This window comes from Grus americana, chromosome 18 (assembly GCF_028858705.1).
Source record: "Grus americana isolate bGruAme1 chromosome 18, bGruAme1.mat, whole genome shotgun sequence".
Lineage (NCBI taxonomy): Eukaryota > Metazoa > Chordata > Aves > Gruiformes > Gruidae > Grus > Grus americana.
Window position 1 is genome coordinate 13,763,393 of NC_072869.1, and position 21,639 is coordinate 13,785,031.

Genomic DNA, 21,639 nt, shown 5'->3' on the forward strand with positions numbered 1-21,639 from the left:
GCAGAAAGCATGTCTCTGTAAATGCAGTTGTCCAGTAGGCATAGAGATCTGCTTACATAAACCAGAAATAAAGAAAATTATAGAACAGAGCTCTGAATTAGCAAAAAAATGAGTCAGGTCAATCAGTTGATACATACAGCAGAGCACCACTGTGCTGTAGGAGTGTTTCTTCCATCATGCGCTATTGTAATTTATTTTCTACCCTCACAGATACTTGCTACATTACCCCTAGTAAAGAGTAGCCATGTCATCAGACTCTGAGATGGCCATCTTTGGGGAGGCAGCTCCCTACCTCCGAAAGTCAGAAAAGGAGAGAATCGAGGCCCAGAACAAGCCTTTTGATGCCAAGTCATCCGTCTTTGTGGTACATGCAAAGGAATCCTATGTGAAAAGCACAATCCAGAGCAAAGAAGCAGGAAAGGTCATGGTCAAGACTGAAGGTGGAGAAGTGAGTAAAAAAAAAATAAAAAAAGTCAAGGCATGAGAATACAATTTAATCCTGCTGTGGACTTTTAGATGACAGACTCTTTTCTTTGACAGACTCTTACCGTGAAGGATGATCAGATCTTCTCTATGAATCCTCCAAAGTATGATAAGATTGAGGACATGGCCATGATGACCCACCTCCATGAACCTGCTGTGCTGTACAACCTCAAAGAGCGTTATGCAGCCTGGATGATCTACGTAAGTACCAGCAGGAGACAATTCCTGCTTTTGAGGAGTTGAAGATACTTTTCAATCTCTCTAAAGAGTTTCCTGGCTTTTTGCCTTCTTCTGTCCTCATTTTTCTATTTCTTCTTTCTTTCTTGCATGTGTTCTCCTCTTGCTGTCTACATCCTCTCCCTCTTCTTCCTTCCCAATTTTACCTTTCATTGTCGTATGCTACAACTCACCCATTCTCTGAAAGGTCATTCCCCCACTTTATTTTCTTTCACTGCCCTGGTCTCTCCTGAACATCATTCACCTCTGCCATATCCGCAACTCTCCTCAGGTCTCCAAAATCAGCATCCTGTCCCCCTTCCTTACAGACTTACTCAGGTCTCTTCTGTGTCACTGTCAACCCCTACAAGTGGCTGCCGGTGTACAACCCAGAGGTGGTGTTGGCCTACCGAGGCAAGAAGCGCCAGGAGGCCCCTCCGCACATCTTCTCCATCTCTGACAACGCCTATCAGTTCATGCTGACTGGTGAGTGCTTGACCTCCCTCACAGCAATATAAAACAAAAAGCCCCGCTGGAGCATGTGACAAGCCAGCTAAAAACACCACAGAGCTGTATGACTGAGAACTTGATTGAGTTACGCAGGAATTAATTTCAAGTGCAACTGACCCAGAAGTATTCATGGACTCAGCACTGTCTATTATTTGCACCTTATTATATGAAATTGTAACCTCTCCCGTTGCAGAAATAATACTTGAATTTGTTTACTACTTTTTTTCCACTGATGGGACAGAAAGAATTATTATTCCATATAATTGTCTATTTTGAATACAGATACGCAATTTGATTAGATTTCTTGATGACAACTATGTGAAGGGCAAGTGGGTACACAGCTTGTCTGAGGACCACATGCCTCTAACAGCTCTATGCATCCATTTTGACTTATACTTTCATCTGTTGGGACCTAGAAAGGAATAGAGTAGTCTTGGACTGCTTAAACTACTTTTAGACTTGGGAGAAGCCCGAACTTCCATTTACAGCTTTACTTCTCATTCAGCTGAGTGTTACCCAGGTCAACTGCTAAGAGTATCTTTCTTTCTGCCCCTTTCACAGACCGCGAGAACCAGTCGATCCTGATCACGTATGTACACCCCTGCTCGGGTCCCTGCAGGGCTGCCCGGTGCCAGGGGACCTCCTGCCTGACCACACGCTCTCTGCTTCTCTCTTTGGTTTGACAGCGGAGAATCCGGTGCAGGGAAGACTGTGAACACAAAGCGTGTCATCCAGTACTTTGCAACAATTGCAGCGAGTGGGGAGAAGAAGAAGGAGGAGCAGCAACAATCAGGCAAAATGCAGGTGCGGTCCTAGGGGTCGGAATCTGCAACTGTCAAATTTATTTATGAGCTATATCATGACAATAAGATTTCTATTTCAGGGGACACTTGAGGATCAAATCATCAGCGCCAACCCACTGCTGGAGGCTTTTGGTAACGCCAAGACGGTGAGGAACGACAACTCCTCACGCTTTGTAAGTTGTTGCCTGGGACAAAATTACTTTTTTTGTACCAGTACACAGACTCGAATATTCTTGCAGTCAGGATTGATAAAAGAGATCTCAACTGACTTTCCTGCTTCTTTCAGGGTAAATTCATCAGAATCCATTTTGGTGCCACAGGAAAACTGGCTTCTGCTGACATTGAAACATGTAAGCGACCCTCCTGGCCTGATCCCTTTCCTTCCAGCCTTCCTCAGTTCTTATGCTAACTCTGTCCTACCTTCCTTGACAGATCTGCTGGAGAAGTCCAGAGTCACTTTCCAGCTCAAGGCAGAAAGAAGCTACCACATATTTTATCAGATCATGTCCAACAAGAAGCCGGAGCTAATTGGTAGGGAGGATCACAAACTTCTCCAGATGAAGGTCACAAAACAACATTTAATTCCTTTACATGCCAATGACATTTGATCTGTATGTGTTTTGTCCTTCTTTTCAGAGATGTTGCTGATCACCACCAATCCGTATGACTATCAGTATGTGAGTCAAGGTGAGATCACGGTTCCCAGCATTAACGACCAGGAAGAGCTGATGGCCACGGACGTAAGTAACGCACGGAAGTTTTCTTAGGCAGGCTCTGACCTTCAGCAGGCATGGTACTTACTCTAGCGATTCTTTTGTTAGAGTGCCATTGACATCCTGGGCTTCACTCCTGATGAGAAGACAGCCATTTACAAGCTGACGGGAGCTGTCATGCACTATGGCAACCTGAAGTTTAAGCAGAAGCAGCGTGAGGAGCAGGCAGAGCCAGATGGCACAGAAGGTACCAGCATGATATAAACCAGAGCACAGTATATACCGGAACACTTGCTAACACAGGCAGTAATTCAGGGTCAGAATCATTGACTCAGCCTGCGCATTTCGCCAGATACAAGCGTGTCCTTACCAGAAGACTTTGCTGGACGAACACAACTCAGCGGAAGATGCAGATTATTTTGAACTATGCAAAATAATAGTATAAGGTCCAGTGAATCCTAAAGCACACTTCCATTGGCTGACACAGTAGGAGTCAGGCAGCAGAAAAGCAAGCTTTGCGGCTAGACTGAATGGCAGCTTCCCAGATGTGGCACAGAACCAGGAGCCACTCTGCTCACTGACTTCAGTTTTATCCACCCAGGTAGCTACTATCATCTACCATCAGCTCTAGTCACCTCCTAATGGTGGTGTTTCCAGGTGACAAGAAGCCAGAAGCTGGAAGCTGCTCTGCCCCAAAGCCTGTATTCTGGAGACAATTCACGATGCTTGAACTGAGAGCATTGTGCTACTTCATTTTACACAGGGGGTTAAAAAGGAACATCAGTTAATACTGCAGCTGTGGCTCATATGTTCTACATTTTCTGTAGAGTCTCTGCATGTCTCCAGGACTTCTGTTTGAAAAATAGGCATCTAAGATATGCCTATAGCATTTGCTTTGCCTAGAATTGTTCAAATGTGCATTCCTTTAAAAATTCATGGGCATATTTCCATGAAACCAGAGTTATTTGCAGTTTTTAAGGGATTTTTTTCTTGAGTTGGTTTTTAGTGTGTGTGGTTTATATCTTTTTTTTCTAGGGAAGTTAATACATAAATGAAAATGACTGAAAGGAATACAATAGCAATGAGTGTGATAATGATGAACAGTAATAGTAGAATAGGTGACAAATAATAGCTGTCATCCTTGAATGAATATAACCAAAGGAAAGAGTTATAGAAAAGTATAACAGAATTAGATGAATAATTATTAAAAAATAACTCTACAAAATATAAAACATAAGTTGTTCTTTTTTCATATCTTACTCTCTCCACTGATAAATATACATTAAATACTTAGTTGTAAATAATATATACAATAAAAGCAGCTCAAAATTAGCATCTGTACATATATATTCTGTAGTGAGGTTTGGCCTTCTCACATTAAAGGACTCTAAATAGTACTGGTGCTCGCTATCATCTTCACTTTGAGAAAAGACAGATAGCAAAATGGAAAGTGATCACAGAGTATATCCAGTGCTCTACTGTATTTAATAGTCTAGATTCAGAGAAAATGAGAGCTGGAGAAGACCTATATGTGTTATCATATCGTCATAGAATCACAGAATGGTTTGGGTTGGAAGGGACCTTAAAGCCCGTCTAATTCCAACCCCCTGCCATGGGCAGGGACACCCTCCACTAAGACCAGGTTGCCCAAAGCCCCATCCAACCTGGCCTTGAACACTTCCAGGGATACAGGGGCAGCCACAGCTTCTCTGGGCAACCTGTTCCAGTGCCTCACCACCCTCACAGGGAAGAATTTCTTCCTTATATCTAATCTAAATCTCCCCTCCTTCAGCTTAACGCCATTGCCCCTTGTCCTGTCACTCCATGTCCTTATCAAAAGTCCCTCTCCAGCTTTCTTGTACGCCATTTTAAGTACTGCAAGGTGCTGTAAGGTCTCCCCAGAGCCTTCTCTTCTCCAGGCTGAACAACCCCAACTCTCTCAGCCTGTCTTCATAGGGGAGGTGCTCCTGCCCTCTGATCATATTTATATCATAGGTATATTTATGCTTAGGGAGAATGTGGTCCCACTATGAAAGTTGTATGAGATAGCCAATTCATCTTTTGGCATAATAGTTCACTAATCTCTCTCTCACAGCAGTAGAGTTTCACTGACTATATTTTTCAGTACAGTGTATTTCACTACCAACTAGTTTCCTTTTCTCTTTATTCAGAAATAGTCATTTGTTTGACCTGCCATTTTCATGGCCCTTTGCTCTTTTGTCTCTCTAGTCACTTGTTTCAAAATTTGCATGTTCATTGTAAAATAATTTGGTAGAATGTTTATGTTTACAAATCATCTAAATTATGGGAAAAATCAGTAAATCAAGTATGTGACTTAAAGTATATGTGGCTTCTGCAGAAATGATTCTGAATTACTACAAGATATGTTTACAGGAGAGCTAATACTTGATCCTGCTGTATGCTTGTTTCCTTAGTTGCTGACAAGGCGGCCTATCTGATGGGTCTGAACTCAGCAGATCTGCTCAAGGCCCTCTGCTACCCCCGAGTCAAGGTTGGGAATGAGTATGTGACCAAGGGTCAAACTGTGCAGCAGGTAAGAAACAAGTTATGATAGAAAACAAATGACATGAATTAAAAACTTTGAACTTCCTCTTTTGCTCTCGATGACAACTTTTCTGTTACTTTTCTTTAGGTATACAATTCAGTGGGTGCTCTGGCAAAATCTGTCTTTGAGAAGATGTTCCTGTGGATGGTTGTTCGCATCAACCAACAGCTGGATACAAAGCAGCCCAGACAGTACTTCATTGGTGTCCTGGACATTGCTGGCTTTGAGATCTTTGATGTAAGAGGAGGATCTTCGTACAAGTTTCCTGGAAGGGGCAGGATTGTTTTTATTTATTGGAGAATTGTGACATTCTGTAGAAATGTTATGTAGGTATCGTTCTCATCGTATGTATTATTCCACAAGGACTACAGGTTTTTACAGATGTCTGTTGTTGCATGTCAAAGTGAAAATTGCATTGAAAACTGATATGAAAATTTTTAATAACTGATAGGTAATAGCGGAGACAGATTTTGAGGAAGTTAAAATATGCCATCTTGAAGGAAGATTTTGTTAATGCTGAAGCCAGGTTCCCTCTGAATGCTTGGGGCTGTGTAGACAAATTCAAACAGATGGACTTGAACTAAGCTCTGCAACTCTTTCCAGAACTCAGATATATGTTGAGATAGTGCCAGGGCCTGAAAGAGTAGATATTTCAGAGGATGGAATATGCCAGTCACCTGCCCAGTCTCATGACTAGAAATTCAAGATCCCAATCATGGAGACCTTAATGGGTTGAAAATAAAACCTATTGGAAGATGAAAAGTGTTCCTGGAACTGAACATCACAAATAAATCTCTTTGCATTCTGCAGTTCAACAGCCTGGAGCAGCTGTGCATCAACTTCACCAATGAGAAACTGCAACAGTTCTTCAACCACCACATGTTCGTGCTGGAGCAGGAGGAGTACAAGAAGGAAGGAATTGAATGGGAGTTCATTGACTTTGGGATGGACCTGGCTGCCTGCATTGAGCTCATTGAGAAGGTTCTTGGGACCTACACACTTAATAGTTTTCCAGATGTAAAATGTAAAAGGAATCTTCTGTGTTCAAATTAGACCACTCTAATGTGTGGCACTCACACTTAATACAGCACATAACATGATTTTTTCTGGGCTGGAAGAATTTCATACATGTTTTCATTTGTCATTTCACTGCTTGTGGGATTCTGTCATGCAGGTGATTAGTAGTACTAATCTGCAGTACATACAATCTGTAGTACATACGATTCACGTGGGGCAAAAATTTCAGTCCTAGTCCCTTTTCTTGAGTTCATGGGTGTATTGTTTAAATGTGTGCTGAGTGGTTAATACACTGCGCAACTTCTATTTTAATATGTTTAAAGAAATTTTCTATCTTGTTTCCAAGAAAAAGCATTTAGGAAGTGTTAGCCCTTACATCTGAATTCATTTTGCTTTCAATATTCAACTAACATGCACACAGTGAATTTCTACATGCTAAATCTTTATTACATCACAATCCTGAGACTTATGGGTGAGCTTGTTTTCACATAACTGATGGCATACTCACTAACAAAATGCCCTTTTTGGAAAAACATAAGATTACACTTTCTAAGGAGAGTTTTTTGTATAATTTTTATCTTCCATTTCCCTCTCTCATATACATTCTCTCTGCTTCTTGCTTCCATGCTTGCTTTCTTCACACGTTGCTATTTCTTCCAGCCCATGGGCATCTTCTCCATCCTGGAAGAGGAATGCATGTTCCCCAAGGCAACTGACACCTCTTTCAAGAACAAGCTCTATGACCAGCATCTGGGCAAGTCCAGCAACTTCCAGAAGCCCAAGCCTGCCAAAGGCAAGGCTGAGGCACACTTCTCCTTGGTGCACTACGCTGGCACGGTGGACTACAACATCACTGGCTGGCTTGAGAAGAACAAGGATCCCTTGAATGAAACTGTTGTTGGGCTGTACCAGAAATCATCCCTGAAGACACTGGCTTTACTCTTTGCCTCTGTTGGTGGGGCAGAAGCAGGTGATTTCTTTGAAATCAGTTCTGCTATAATTTACAGGAAAAAATCTTGTAATACTATTTTGCAATAATATTTATATTTCAAAAATTGAAAACCAAAACCTCATCTACTTGTTGGAACTCAGTCACTCAGACTAATAAAGGATATTACATTTCCCTGTAGACCTTAATAGATCTGTAGGCTTTAAGACCAGGCAGCTGTACTACAACATTAACACAGGCTAGCTGCCAAACCAGATTTCTGCAATAAGGGGCATGCCCAAATACTTCAGGGAACACAATAAAATGTATCAACATGCTGCTAAATTTATGCATACCCTTAGATGTAAAGATACATAAAGACTGCATTTGGTGTATTCACTAGCGATTTATTTAATTCCTTAAATATCTTACTATACAAAATGTTACATTTTACTTTCTGTTTGCATTTTCTTAACTTCAGCTTGAATTTATTAGATTTCATTCTGCTATCATCTGAAAAAATCAAGTCTCCCACTGTAACTTTAAACACTGTATGCATTTACAAATTTTTATCATATTATTGCATTTTCTATTTTTTTAAGACAAACACACAAAGTCCTTCAGATTCTAACTGCGTGCTTTTGTTGTTCATTTCTTTTTCAAACAATATTATTGTTTAGAGAGTGGTGGCAGTGGCAAGAAGGGCGGCAAGAAGAAGGGTTCTTCTTTCCAGACTGTCTCGGCTCTTTTCCGGGTATTGTAGAATAATCATTATAAATATTACTGCATTGTGAAAAAAATATCAAAATTCATTTCAGAAAGCTTTAGATTTATCTAATATACAAAGTCTTTATGTTCAGGAAGGATAAAGCCACGTGCTTCTTACTAAAGAAGGAGTCTCATTGAATCCTTAGAGGTATTCTTTCAGAAATGTCCAAAAGCTCTGTAAAAAAAAAAAAATACTGATCACGCAGTGTTTTTACTCCATATAATATTGAGATTGTGTAAGTGACATTTTTAAACCCAAGTCTTTGCTCTTGTTCTTAAGGAAAATTTAAACAAGCTGATGAGCAATCTCCGAAGCACACATCCCCATTTTGTGCGATGCCTTATTCCTAATGAAACAAAAACACCTGGTAAGTTGTTAACGTTCAAAGATGTGATAAATCTGTTCTTCTCTGTGCAGTACAATGAAGTACCAATTCATTATGTCATTTATTAGGTGCCATGGAGCATGAGCTGGTGCTGCATCAGCTGCGGTGTAACGGCGTGCTGGAAGGGATTAGAATTTGCAGGAAGGGATTCCCCAGCAGAATACTCTATGCAGATTTTAAACAGAGGTCAGATTCCATGTCATCCACCCTCCACCATATCCACCAATGCTGAATAATTTGCACTTCCTAATTGTTTTAACTACCGTGGGTGTTATGGCAGGGGTTTATTGTACCTACGTTTAGGCATACAAAAGTCAGTTGTCCAAAAGTTAGTCATCCAGAGTCTTTCTATAGCTAATGAGAAGAACAGGAATTTTCAAAAGGCAATTATTCCTGTCCTTGATTCATATTCTAGTATGGGATAAAGTATTTTTAATTAACTGTCCAGAATTGAAGTCGATTAGTTTAGACTTTGTTAACTTCTGGGTAGCAAAGTAAGATGACTTGCAGCCATCAGCACAGAAAAGTTAATAAAGAAAATACAAGATATTCTAGACTAACTTGTTGGAAAACCAAATAAAATAAAGAGATCTTGCTGCTGCTTCTTATCAGCTGGAAGATACTCACATAGTCTGTACTGCCACTATTACTTCCTCTCTCCACATAATTTGTTGCACATAAAGTTCTCATTTGGAGATAAGGCATTAGATAACAGGCCATGTGAAAGATGTCAGCGTTACCCAATGGAAATCAGTACCCATTATGTGTCAAGAATTTCTGGACTAAGGAAAGTGCAAGGTTTTTCCTAAAAACATGTTTAGCCATGAAAATGTGATTTCTAAACAACAGGACAGAATTCAGACTTATTCACCTCTCTTCCACTCTTCATGCCCCTTCAGAAAATCTTAACAATGGCATCAGTTGGCACAGGTTTGATTGAGCTTTCAGGAATCTGACCTTCTTCATATTTACTTCCTCCCATAGGTACAAGGTGCTTAATGCCAGCGCTATCCCAGAGGGACAGTTCATTGATAGCAAGAAGGCTTCTGAGAAGCTCCTTGGGTCAATCGATGTGGACCACACCCAGTACAAATTTGGCCACACCAAGGTACAAATGCTGCTTGACAGATGTGGTGTGCTTGCAATACCTGACACTTATGTATTGCAACATTCTCATTCTCAAGGTGTTCTTCAAAGCTGGGCTGCTGGGACTCCTGGAGGAGATGAGGGATGAGAAGCTGGCACAGCTCATCACCCGCACACAGGCCATGTGCAGAGGTTACCTGATGAGAGTGGAGTTCAAGAAAATGATGGAGAGGAGGTAGATACTTATATGGCCTGCTGGGCCAATTCTCATCAGATTCCAAAGACATGAACAAAACTGAAAATAAGCTGCTTCACACCAAATCTCATTTATTTATCATTAATTCAGTTTACCAATATGGATGTATTTCAGAGTATACACTGGCAGTAGATGAAACAGTATAAAATCCTGATGTAAGTTAAAAATGATGATTTTTTTTTTTCCTAAATCACTCTTTGTACTAATTTTTGCTAAATTCAGTAAATGGCTACGTTACATATATGTCCAGAAAGCAGATATTTAGTCTAAGCTAATTATTACCATTATAATCCAAGATGAGAAGCACATTTTTGTAGCACAAGAGAAGTATCTGCTTCCCTTGGATAACTTTCATGAAAGGGGCCAAGTCACCTTCTGAAGGTGTTCCTTATCTTTGGCCATGAAAGTGAGCCAAACATCTGGACTTCAAAACTGTCTATAAAGGTTGACAAAACTAGGGAGTTTTCTTTAGACATATATAATTTTATATATATTAAATATACTTAATATTATTAATATATTATTAAATATATAATGAATATTTTATATACACACAGATGTATAGAACTATATAAAGCATTATATGTAGAACTTCATGTTATACATATCAATACATATGATTAAAAATGTATTATATATTTAAAAATATGTAACATATTTTTAATTACCTTTCAGGGAGTCCATCTTCTGCATCCAGTACAACGTTCGTGCATTCATGAATGTGAAGCACTGGCCCTGGATGAAGCTGTTCTTCAAGATCAAGCCCTTGCTGAAGAGTGCAGAATCTGAGAAGGAGATGGCCAACATGAAACAAGAGTTTGAGAAAACCAAGGAAGAGCTTGCAAAGTCTGAGGCAAAGAGGAAGGAGCTGGAGGAGAAAATGGTGGCCCTGCTGCAGGAGAAGAATGACCTGCAGCTCCAAGTGCAGGCTGTAAGTATTGCTAAAGTTTTTGGCTTGTAATGTCCTGTGTAAAATGATCCCAAATGTATCAGCAACAGACACATTATCCCAGAACAGTATTTATTTTAGAAGCATAGACATATTTTATAAAATACAAAGGAAAACCACTTAGAAAAACTAATCTGAAATCTACAAATATTAATAAGTTCACAATGAATTATTGCAGCTGGTTCCTTACACTTTTAAATCAAGAGAGATTGATTACTAATTTCCAGTTAGTAAATACTACAGTTTACAGTATGACATTTTAAATCATACACTGCAACTTACAGTATCAATTATCATGTCTTCATACAACTTTATATGCTATATAATTTTGATATGTTATCATCTGATCAATGACGTTAATCTGGAGGTCTTGTTAACACCTTTTATTTAGAGAATCAGAAGTGAATTCAGGTGGAGTAGGAGGGGCTGAGAGTGTCAGGCATTTCTCTAGCATTTATGGTCCCTGGCTCTTCAGGAAAAACGGTGATGAAAGTGGAGTTCTCCCCTTTTTCCCTGGAAATAAAAAGGTAGCAACAATAACCCCCTTAAAACCGTCTTTACTAGCAAGGATTAGGATTAATCTGACCCCATTTTGATATGTACAGCCTAAAAGTCTACATCTGAGCTAGCAGCCTCAGGTTCTCTTCGTCTTCAGCAATGAGAAAATAATCCTTTCTGAATATGATACAATTCATCCAAAAATATAAAATTTTGGTTGAATGGACTGGATCTTGATATCATGGCAGATATCTAAATCTAGATGAGACAAACCCCAACCTAACTATCTTGCTGAGCTATAAAAAGTCTTCTGCCTGGATGGTATCATTGCTTTTCACTAGAAGAAAGAGGAAAAGAAAAGCAGTATGTAGAAAATAAGTTACTTCTTAGTAACTTGCATCTTAGAATGCATGTAAATTCGGGTAACTGATACAGCCCCTGGTAAACACCAGTCTCCTTTCTAAACTGTTCTTCTTGACCACGGGGGATAGAAATGTGCCTGATTCAACTACTGCCTTTCTAACAGTGATCATAACACAAAATTTTACCAAAACTAGAAATTAAATTCATGCTCAGTAAATCTTTTGGGGAGAGCTGTAATATTATTTTTTCATCTGAATGTTGGAATTTTTAGCATTCAGGTTTTAAATACTGTATGCTAAAAAATCTGCCTAGATGTTTCTCTTCAGTAGAAATCTATGCCAGTTTCCAGTCCAGTCAAATGCAACAGAGTAAAATGATGAAAAGATACAAGGGAGATACTGCCATGTCTGATTTCAGGCTCTATCTTCAAATTAATGTTGGAATTCCATGAGCAATTAAAGAGTTAAAAAAAAAAAATGCTCAGAGCCTCTATTTATAGTGTGACAATATATTCCCTTATTTTCTGGGCTGGAGGCAGTCCAAAACAAATCAATGCTCTTATACCAATGAGTTTTAACTACAAAAAGAACATCATAAAGCTCTTTGAAAATAATAATTCCTTTTTTGAAAATCCATAAGAAAAAATAATTATTTGAAAACTGTTTTATGAATCATGTGTAGGAAGCTGATGGTTTGGCTGATGCTGAGGAAAGATGTGACCAGCTCATCAAAACCAAAATCCAGCTGGAAGCCAAAATTAAGGAGCTGACAGAGAGAGCAGAAGATGAAGAAGAGATGAACGCTGAGCTGACAGCCAAGAAGAGGAAACTGGAGGATGAATGTTCAGAGCTGAAGAAAGATATTGATGACCTTGAGTTAACACTGGCCAAGGTGGAGAAGGAAAAACATGCCACCGAAAACAAGGTACAAGGCAGAACCTGTCACTCTCACTCCAGAAAAGAGCACTGTGATGTTACATGACTTCTGTATCTACTGCCCTTATTTACACGTGCTCCCTTCTTCTCAAAGGTGAAAAACCTCACAGAGGAGATGGCAGCCCTGGACGAGACCATCGCCAAGCTGACAAAAGAGAAGAAGTCTCTCCAAGAGGCCCATCAGCAGACACTGGATGACCTGCAGGCAGAAGAGGACAAAGTCAATACGCTGACCAAAGCTAAAACCAAGCTGGAGCAGCAAGTGGACGACGTAAGCACACAGGCATACAGCAAGAAGAGGACAGGTATGGAGTTAGACCTGGCTGGCAGAGCACTGATGGTCTTGCTCTTTTTAGCTGGAAGGGTCCCTGGAGCAGGAGAAGAAACTGCGCATGGACCTTGAGAGAGCTAAGAGGAAGCTCGAAGGAGACCTGAAGATGGCCCAGGACAGCATAATGGATTTGGAAAACGATAAGCAGCAGCTGGATGAAAAACTGAAGAAGTAAGCGTGGCTGTGGGGCACCCGAGTGCTGGGCTGGTGCACTTGTCTTTTCCTTTTGAGCTCTAACATGGTTTGCTTTGCCTAAAGGAAAGACTTTGAAATCAGCCAGATCCAGAGCAAAATTGAGGATGAGCAAGCCCTGGGCATGCAATCACAGAAGAAGATCAAGGAGCTGCAGGCAAGTCTCTGTCCCTTCTCCTCTTTCCCCCAGTCTCAGGTGAGGCAGGAGGAGGGCATGGGTGTGAAGGGTCCCTAATGTTCCCCAGGCTCGTATTGAGGAACTGGAGGAGGAAATTGAGGCTGAGCGAACGTCTCGGGCAAAAGCAGAGAAGCATCGGGCTGACCTCTCCAGGGAGCTAGAGGAGATCAGCGAGCGCCTGGAAGAAGCAGGAGGAGCTACCGCAGCTCAGATGGAGATGAACAAGAAGCGTGAGGCAGAATTTCAGAAGATGCGTCGCGACCTCGAGGAGGCCACGCTGCAGCACGAAGCCACGGCTGCCGCCCTGCGGAAGAAGCACGCGGACAGCACAGCTGAGCTTGGGGAGCAGATCGACAACCTGCAACGAGTGAAGCAGAAGCTGGAGAAGGAGAAGAGTGAGCTGAAGATGGAGATTGACGACTTGGCCAGTAACATGGAGTCCGTCTCCAAAGCCAAGGTACTGAAATACTTCTTTGTAGTAGTTCAAACATAATCAAGTATTTATATTTTAATGTAGAAATTTAAGTTAGTCATATTTTAAAATAAATAGATGCACTTTACAACTTGAATTTGAGTTTATATATTTATGTATTATTATAATAATATATTGTGTCCTTTGGGTGAGAGCTAAAAAACTTCACCTGAAGCACCTGACCTAAGGTGCTAAGGAACTATAGGGTCTCATTGCTTGGTTCAGAATTTTATGATGGTGAAATGAAAGAACTTGCCTTATCAAGTTTTTAGTTTCTTCTAAAATAGAAATTACTCCTACCCTTTCCTTTTTATTCCTATTTTTCTTTTCCTCCCTTAAATACTTCAATGACATAATCACTGAGCCAAACATAAATTTAAAATAATTCTTCATATTACAGTGTCCCATCATCCTTTTTATCTATTGAAAAAGTGGAGTGTACATTAATAATTTATAAAAATGTTCAAATTAGGGATGCAAATGTCATAGAAAGATATATTGGTTAAGTGAGACATTTTGACTTTACTTCTAAATCATTGGTCTCTTTTTTTGGCCTTCATAAGACTTCAGATTCTCAGTAATTATGTGTTGAACCACCAATCATCTTTCATTCTATTCTTCATGGAAATAGGCAAATTTGGAGAAGATTTGTCACTCCCTAGAAGATCAGCTCAGTGAGATTAAGACAAAGGGGGAGGAACAACAGCGCACAATTAATGACATCAGTGCCCAGAGAGCTCGGCTACAAACAGAATCTGGTAAGACATTTGTGTTTTTTAAGAGAGCACAGTATATAACCTGTGGCTTTAAAAAAAAAGTCAAAATGACCTGGGGGTCTTGGTGGAAACTAAGTTGAACATGATCCAGAAATGTGCTCTTGTGACAAAGGCTGCCAACAGAATCCTGAGCTGCATTAGAAGAAATGTTGCCAGCAGGCTAACAGAGGGTCATCCTTCCCCCTACTCAGCACAGGTGAGGCCATACCTGGAGTGCTGTGTCCAGTGCTAGCCTCCCCTGTACCAGAAAGATACAGACATCCTGGAGCAGGACCAACAACATGATCAAGGAACTGGAACAGCCTCCCCAGGGGTGTGGTAGAGTCCCCATCACTGGAGGTTTTCGAGACACATCTGGACAGGATGCTGGATAATCTCATGTAGGCTACCTTTCCCATGAAAGGTTGGACTGAATTACCTTTCAAGGTCCCTTCCAACCTGGACTGATCTATGATTCGATGACTGGAGTTTCAAAGAAGACCTCATATATCTCATAACCTAGACTTCATCCATCTGCTTCCCGGGAGACATTCAGGAGAAGACAGTGATATACCTGAGCATGTCCGCAACATAGTACTTATTCTATAAGCTCAGGGCTTGAAGTGACCACTGGATTTAGTGCAAACATCTAATAAGACTAGTCAGATATTGGATAAGGGGGCATGATGTATCTCATTTCTTGCCTCTAAAATAAATACTTTTACATACTCAGAGATATGGATAGGTATCAGTGATCAGGATTCCATGAAAGAAATAAAATTTTGTTTAATTCAGAATGGTTTTATGTGCATTTAATTATCAAGGTTTACACTTTTAAATATGTCATAAAATAAGTTATTTTTAAATAAGTCACTTTTACTCATGTGAACTTTCCCAGGTGAATATTCACGCCAGGTGGAGGAAAAAGATGCTCTGATTTCTCAGCTGTCCAGAGGCAAGCAGGCATTCACCCAACAGATTGAGGAACTCAAGAGGCACCTAGAGGAAGAGATAAAGGTGCGAAGGCTTTCCAAATTCTGTCTTAGCCATTAGATTCCTCCTGTCTAGGAGGAGCTTCAGATATATATGAAATCACAGAATCAACAAGATGGGGGTGGGGGGGGAAATAATTACTTAGTCATTCAGTGCAAGTCTTCCCATATTAAATTTCCTCCCCCTTCTCTGCATTCTATACCTTAATTCTTTTGCAGATTCCCAGATCCTCCTTTCTCATCCAGTAGTTTGCCATCATTCCTATAGCAGAATAATCCAGTGTCCATCAACATGGGAGATTTCCCAGGATATTTCCATTCATTGTCACACTACTATTTTTCCCCCAGGCCAAGAACGCCCTGGCCCACGCCTTGCAGTCTGCTCGCCACGACTGTGACTTGCTCCGGGAACAATATGAGGAGGAGCAGGAAGCCAAGGGGGAGCTGCAGCGTGCCCTGTCCAAGGCCAACAGCGAAGTGGCCCAGTGGAGAAACAAATACGAGACGGACGCTATTCAGCGCACGGAGGAGCTGGAGGAGGCCAAGTACGTGGGAAGTGGGATGTCGAATGGCTGGAGAAGACTGCGAGTGCCAAGGGAAACTGGAAATGGGAGTCTCCAACAGTGGGTTAGGACAGAGGTGGGAGGAAGGCAGGGATATACTGTGTTTGCGGTAAAGGGGAGAGAGGGAGGGAGAGGAACAGTGTGCTGTGGCAAAAGTGTAGACTGGAAGGGCAAGCACAGCCTTTAGGGCTAGAAAGGCAAAGACAGGCCGAATACTCAGTAGGTGCACAGAAGTGATAGACCCTTTAGTCTGCATGCAGTCTTGAACAGAAAAAACACTGCAAAAAGCGCTAGGCTCAAAGCTCGCAAAGTGGGCAACTGCCCTCAGGTGAACAGGACAAAATTGGCTCCTCTCTAAGCTGTGCTTATCTCCTCCCAGGAAGAAGCTGGCACAGCGGCTGCAGGATGCAGAGGAACACGTCGAAGCCATCAATGCCAAATGTGCTTCCCTGGAAAAGACAAAGCAGAGGCTGCAGAATGAAGTGGAGGACCTGATGATTGACGTGGAGCGATCAAATGCTGCCTGCGCAGCTCTGGATAAGAAGCAGAAGAACTTTGACAAGGTCTTCTGGGCTCCAGCCTTCGGGTTTCCTGGGCAGAGCATCCCCTCCTGATTGCCACGTCCATACTCACGGCCCATTTCTCTTCAGATCCTGGCAGAGTGGAAGCAGAAGTATGAGGAAACGCAGGCTGAGCTGGAAGCCTCCCAGAAGGAGTCTCGCGCTCTCAGCACGGAGCTGTTTAAGATGAAGAATGCCTATGAGGAGTCCTTGGACCACCTGGAAACGCTGAAGCGTGAGAACAAGAACTTGCAGCGTAAGTCCCTGGCCCTCTGCTCCCGGCCAGGCTTTCTCACTATCCACCACCACCCACCGCTCCACATGGGTCCTTGCCTGCAGGTCGGCAAAGATGCCTGTCACCTTGGTGCGACAGGGCCCTTCCCATTCTGCTCTGTGCCTGACCAGGCGTTTGGTCTTTGTTCCCACAGAGGAGATTTCCGACCTGACGGAGCAGATTGCCGAGGGAGGAAAGACGATCCATGAGCTGGAGAAAGTCAAGAAGCAGATTGAGCAGGAGAAATCTGAAATCCAGGCTGCTCTGGAGGAAGCTGAGGTGCAGCCTTCTGTTCTTAATTGTTTACTTACAATGCAGTTTAGCAACCTGAGATACCATTTATGAAATTATATGCATTGACAATAAACTCCAGGCACAGGCATCATAGGATTTGGGACACCATTTAAGTCTGTGGATACACGGCAATCTTTTTTTTTTTTTCCTTTCCTGCAGTCTCAGACCTCATGCCGTACATTATTCTTCAAGAGAATAGTTCGTGTGAAGTTACTGACATTGTTACTTATATAATTATCTGGGTTTTTCCTGGTTTTCAGGCTTCCCTTGAACATGAAGAAGGGAAGATCCTGCGCCTCCAGCTTGAGCTCAACCAGGTGAAGTCTGAGATTGACAGGAAGATAGCAGAGAAAGATGAGGAGATTGACCAGATGAAGAGAAACCACCTCAGAATTGTGGAGTCCATGCAGAGCACCCTGGATGCTGAGATCAGGAGCAGGAATGAAGCCCTGCGGCTGAAGAAGAAGATGGAGGGAGACCTGAATGAAATAGAGATCCAGCTGAGCCATGCCAACCGCGTGGCTGCAGAGGCACAAAAGAACCTGAGAAACACACAGGCAGTGCTCAAGGTCAGTTGAACAAAAGCTGCCTATAGACAAATGTCTTAGCTGATATTTTCAGTGCCAAAGAGCTCTGAATATGCTTATAATTTCTTTCAATGTGTGTACAGGATACCCAGATACACTTGGATGATGCTCTCAGGACCCAGGAGGACCTGAAGGAGCAGGTGGTCATGGTGGAGCGCAGAGCAAACCTGTTGCAGGCTGAAGTTGAGGAGCTACGGGCAGCTCTAGAACAAACAGAAAGGTGTAGAAAGGTGGCTGAGCAGGAACTGATGGATGCAAGTGAGCGTGTGCAGCTCCTCCATACCCAGGTGAGGTCACTTTGTGAGAAATGGCACTTTTGGTAAGTAGGAAAACACTTGTATGCTATATTCTAGTCAGCACTAGAGGGTCAACTTCTAAGACGAGAAGTAACATCATGATACTAAAAAAGATCTTTGCTGAAAAAGTGTGTACACTGGCTGTGTTCCCAGGTTGCATTTGATGAAATCCATGCTTCTGCCTTCTTTGCTTCCCAACATAATCTACAGAGTAAAGAAACTTAGTAACAGGGACCCGTTTATTTTTGTCACACATGCCAAATTGTCTGCAATCTGAACAGTCAGGGGCTGAAACTCTGAGACAACAGCAACATTCATTCCTTGCTCAGTTGAAATGCAGCACTAGGGAATCCTCATATTCCTTCAAAAATGTCCTTGTCCACTCTAGCAAGAAAGTGGGCATCAACTCCTGGCTCTGATGTAGCCCATGTCAAGAAACTTTCACATAAGCTACATGTCACAGCAGTCATCCAGCAGTCAAGTGCTGAAATCTGTCTGGTTTCAAATGCTGAAAAGATTTTGGAAGGAATCCATCCTATCGACATCACAAATTTTTCTCTTCTCAGTTGATGATAGTGCATTACTCTTCCCTAATTATGTTGAAAATAAGGTATTTCACTGACTTCCCTCACTATTTGTATTACATTCCTGTGCCAGCTTTGGTGAATGAGATGTGGCACAGATTATATTTTTAAGTACTCTTTTTCAACTTAAATAAAATTAATTGTTGGAAAAAAACCCAAAACATTGTTCGCCAATGATAAGAAATTTTACAGAAAAATCTGTGGTATTGATTTTTCACATAATTATGTCTGAAATAATTCTAAATCCTGTATGTTCTGTATTTGAAATGATGAGCTAACAAAAACAAACCTCTGATGTTGCTCAACAGAACACCAGCTTGATCAACACCAAGAAGAAGCTGGAAACAGACATTGCCCAAATTCAGGGTGAAATGGAAGAAACAGTCCAGGAAGCCCGCAATGCTGAAGAGAAGGCCAAGAAGGCCATCACTGATGTGAGTCGGGGGTTCCTTTGAGTGCTGATGGTGGATGGATTCTCCCTCAAACTGTCTCCAGCCCCAAAATGGCTCTGATCCTTTTCTCTCATCAGGCAGCCATGATGGCAGAAGAGCTGAAGAAGGAGCAGGACACCAGCGCCCACCTGGAGAGGATGAAGAAGAACCTGGACCAGACGGTGAAGGACCTGCAGCACCGTCTGGATGAGGCTGAGCAGTTGGCACTGAAAGGAGGCAAGAAGCAAATCCAGAAGCTGGAGGCCAGAGTGCGTAGGGCTGGTGTTTCTACATGAGTGAGCACGTCCCTTGGAGAGATCCCAGGGAAGCTCCAAAGATGGTCTTCTCATTGCAGGTGCGGGAGCTGGAAGGGGAGGTGGATGCTGAGCAGAAGCGCAGCGCTGAAGCCGTGAAGGGTGTGCGCAAGTACGAGAGGAGGGTGAAGGAGCTGACCTACCAGGTAAGGCAGGAGCCGTCCTTGGGCTCACACACCCTTCTTACAGGAAGCCAGTTGTAGCCCTTAGGGATTTCTTTCTGTCCTGAGTCACATAGTTAAAAAGGAGAAGACTGAGAACATCAGAAGAAATTATCTTTCTGGTCATATTAGGAAGATCTAGCTTATCACCTCTGCCTTACTGGACAGCAATGATCTATAAGGAATGATACTCTCTGTTTCATGTAGAGGGCATTTAAAGAGGAGAGGCAAAGAGGTGCTGGTCTGTCTTGTCCTTCTCTGTAGTCTGAGGAAGACAGGAAGAATGTTCTCAGGCTCCAGGATCTGGTGGACAAGCTTCAAATGAAAGTGAAATCCTACAAGAGACAAGCTGAGGAGGCTGTAAGTATTGCTGCGTGCGGAGTCAGTTCCATCCATGTGGAGGTGGAATTCTGTATTGATGTTTCCCCCTGTGTAACTCTGTTCAAACGCTTAACTTTTTTTGTCTTGCTGGGCACTCAAGAATGAACAGCTTAACAGCTGTTCTGGCTGAACAGCTCAGGGGCCTAGAGGGGTGTGGAATATATTTTCTATGAGCGTTACTGCATTACTGGGAAAAGCAGCAAAGGCCCTGGTCAACATTGTCAGAGTAGGTCTGTGCTTCCTTTCACTTTATTTTATATTTCTGCCAAGCAGAAAAAAAGATTACCTTAAAATTTTTTAATACATAATTTTATAGCAGTAAATAAATGGAAAATGATTTACTGGAAATAACTGTAATTATATGTAATTATTCAAAAATTCCAAAATGCATTAGCACTTCATATCCAGAGGGGGATTCCTGGTATATCTTATTAAGCATCTAAACATTTAGTGTATAAGCTATTTCTTTGGATTCTTCCTAGAAGCATTAGAGAGAATTACATACTAACTCACAGTCTCTTTTTTATTATTATTATGTAAAGGCAAAATACTACAGCATGTCCAGAGCAGTGCTACAGCAGGAACATTATTAAACATTTTAAAACCTATTTTATGTGTCTTCCTATCCCCAGGAGGAGCTGTCCAATGTCAATCTCACAAAGTTCCGCAAGATCCAGCACGAACTGGAGGAAGCTGAGGAGCGGGCTGACATTGCAGAGTCACAGATCAACAAGCTCCGAGCAAAAAGCCGTGAAATTGGCAAGAAGTCAGAAAGTGAAGAGTAAATGCCTCCAGTGGTGTGAAGTGAAAGAGAGTTGCACAAAATGTGAAATTCTATCACTTTGGTTTTGTAATCATTGCTTAGTCCTTCATCAACCTCTAGATAATTAATGCCTAGATAATAAAAATTGTAGAGATTTTCCCATGGAAATAATGAGAAGCTTACTGTTGTATTTTAATCATTATCCTGAATCCTTATAAGGTTTACATTTTTCCTTACTTATTTAAATTCATTCAATTAAAAATCTTGCTTCAGGTATTTTCAGTGTTTCAGCCACTGTTAAAGTGGTGCAATCAGACATCTTGCTTCATTCTCACTGTGGAATTTCATCTAAGACTTCCTTAAGTTAGGAAACCATTATTTCTTTGCAACAGAATGTAATAATCCCTTATAACTTCTGCTTTAGGAATACAATAGATTTTAACTTGAAAGTTCTGTCAGAAGAATAAGAATTTACTGCATCTTCTGGTAATCCAGTCTAATCATTGATTATTCTAGTAAATCATGTGTCTTATTTGCAAGATCTTTTTTTCAGGTTAAACCTCCTCAGTCCTTTAAGCCACTTTGAAACATGGTTTGGAGAACATTTAAAACTAAAATGAGATCTACTTTTAACTTCCGTTCCTGAAAGTGATGCGCAAACCAACATTACAAGGCCAGCACAACCACCTACCTTATATAGTTATTCATTGTCTATATTCTGTTCCCAAAAGTCCCCTGAAACTTCTAAGCTAGTCAGGCAGCCATGTAGCTCCTATGAAGTCTCCAGGGTAATCCAGATAACTTTGCCTAGGTTGGCCTTACTCAAAATATGGGTTTTCATTCTTTGTAGATATCAGCATACATTAGAGAATCCATGGTCACCTCTTTGAAAACAAGGAGAAATAGGTGTCACTTTCTCTGTCATAATCTACTACTTAGAGCACTTGTCCTTCCACAGTCTGAAAGGATTTGAACCACTGAGACCTTCTCAGGATTGTGTCATATTGCACCTGGAAATAATTGGAGAAGCCAAA

At 41.5% G+C, this 21,639-nt stretch overlaps 1 protein-coding gene across 6 annotated transcripts; it reads left to right on the forward strand.

The window, feature by feature from the left end:
* Positions 1–229: 229 nt before the first annotated feature.
* On the forward strand, positions 230–20,627 carry LOC129214547 (myosin-1B). 6 transcript variants are annotated; one of them, XM_054846386.1, is made up of 38 exons: positions 230–448; positions 541–684; positions 1,029–1,185; positions 1,771–1,798; positions 1,896–2,013; positions 2,093–2,185; positions 2,299–2,362; positions 2,445–2,543; positions 2,649–2,752; positions 2,834–2,972; positions 5,161–5,279; positions 5,379–5,528; positions 6,102–6,272; positions 6,969–7,296; positions 7,917–7,990; positions 8,285–8,372; positions 8,459–8,576; positions 9,375–9,498; positions 9,575–9,711; positions 10,408–10,663; positions 12,224–12,466; positions 12,572–12,748; positions 12,834–12,979; positions 13,067–13,157; positions 13,246–13,635; positions 14,282–14,408; positions 15,304–15,422; positions 15,746–15,942; positions 16,340–16,523; positions 16,611–16,776; positions 16,949–17,073; positions 17,349–17,657; positions 17,759–17,962; positions 18,864–18,989; positions 19,085–19,255; positions 19,342–19,446; positions 19,726–19,821; positions 20,475–20,627. In XM_054846386.1, exons 1-38 carry the CDS (start codon positions 245–247, stop codon positions 20,625–20,627), a joined length of 5,844 nt encoding a protein of 1,947 aa, XP_054702361.1. In that variant the 5' UTR covers positions 230–244. The 6 variants fall into 6 exon arrangements, with proteins under 6 accessions (XP_054702361.1, XP_054702362.1, XP_054702364.1 ...); XM_054846387.1 differs by having other exon boundaries at positions 6,969–7,278; XM_054846389.1 differs by having other exon boundaries at positions 6,969–7,274; positions 7,919–7,990.
* The last annotated feature ends 1,012 nt before the right edge of the window (positions 20,628–21,639 follow it).

Bases quoted from the DNA above. Each gene is read 5' to 3' on its own strand.
- LOC129214547 (XM_054846386.1), top strand. From the start codon at position 245: ATGTCATCAGACTCTGAGATGGCCATCTTTGGGGAGGCAGCTCCCTAC. The intron at 6,273-6,968 runs GTTCTTGGGACC...TATTTCTTCCAG, and splicing joins GCATTGAGCTCATTGAGAAG to CCCATGGGCATCTTCTCCAT. The intron at 17,074-17,348 runs GTGCAGCCTTCT...CCTGGTTTTCAG, and splicing joins CTGCTCTGGAGGAAGCTGAG to GCTTCCCTTGAACATGAAGA.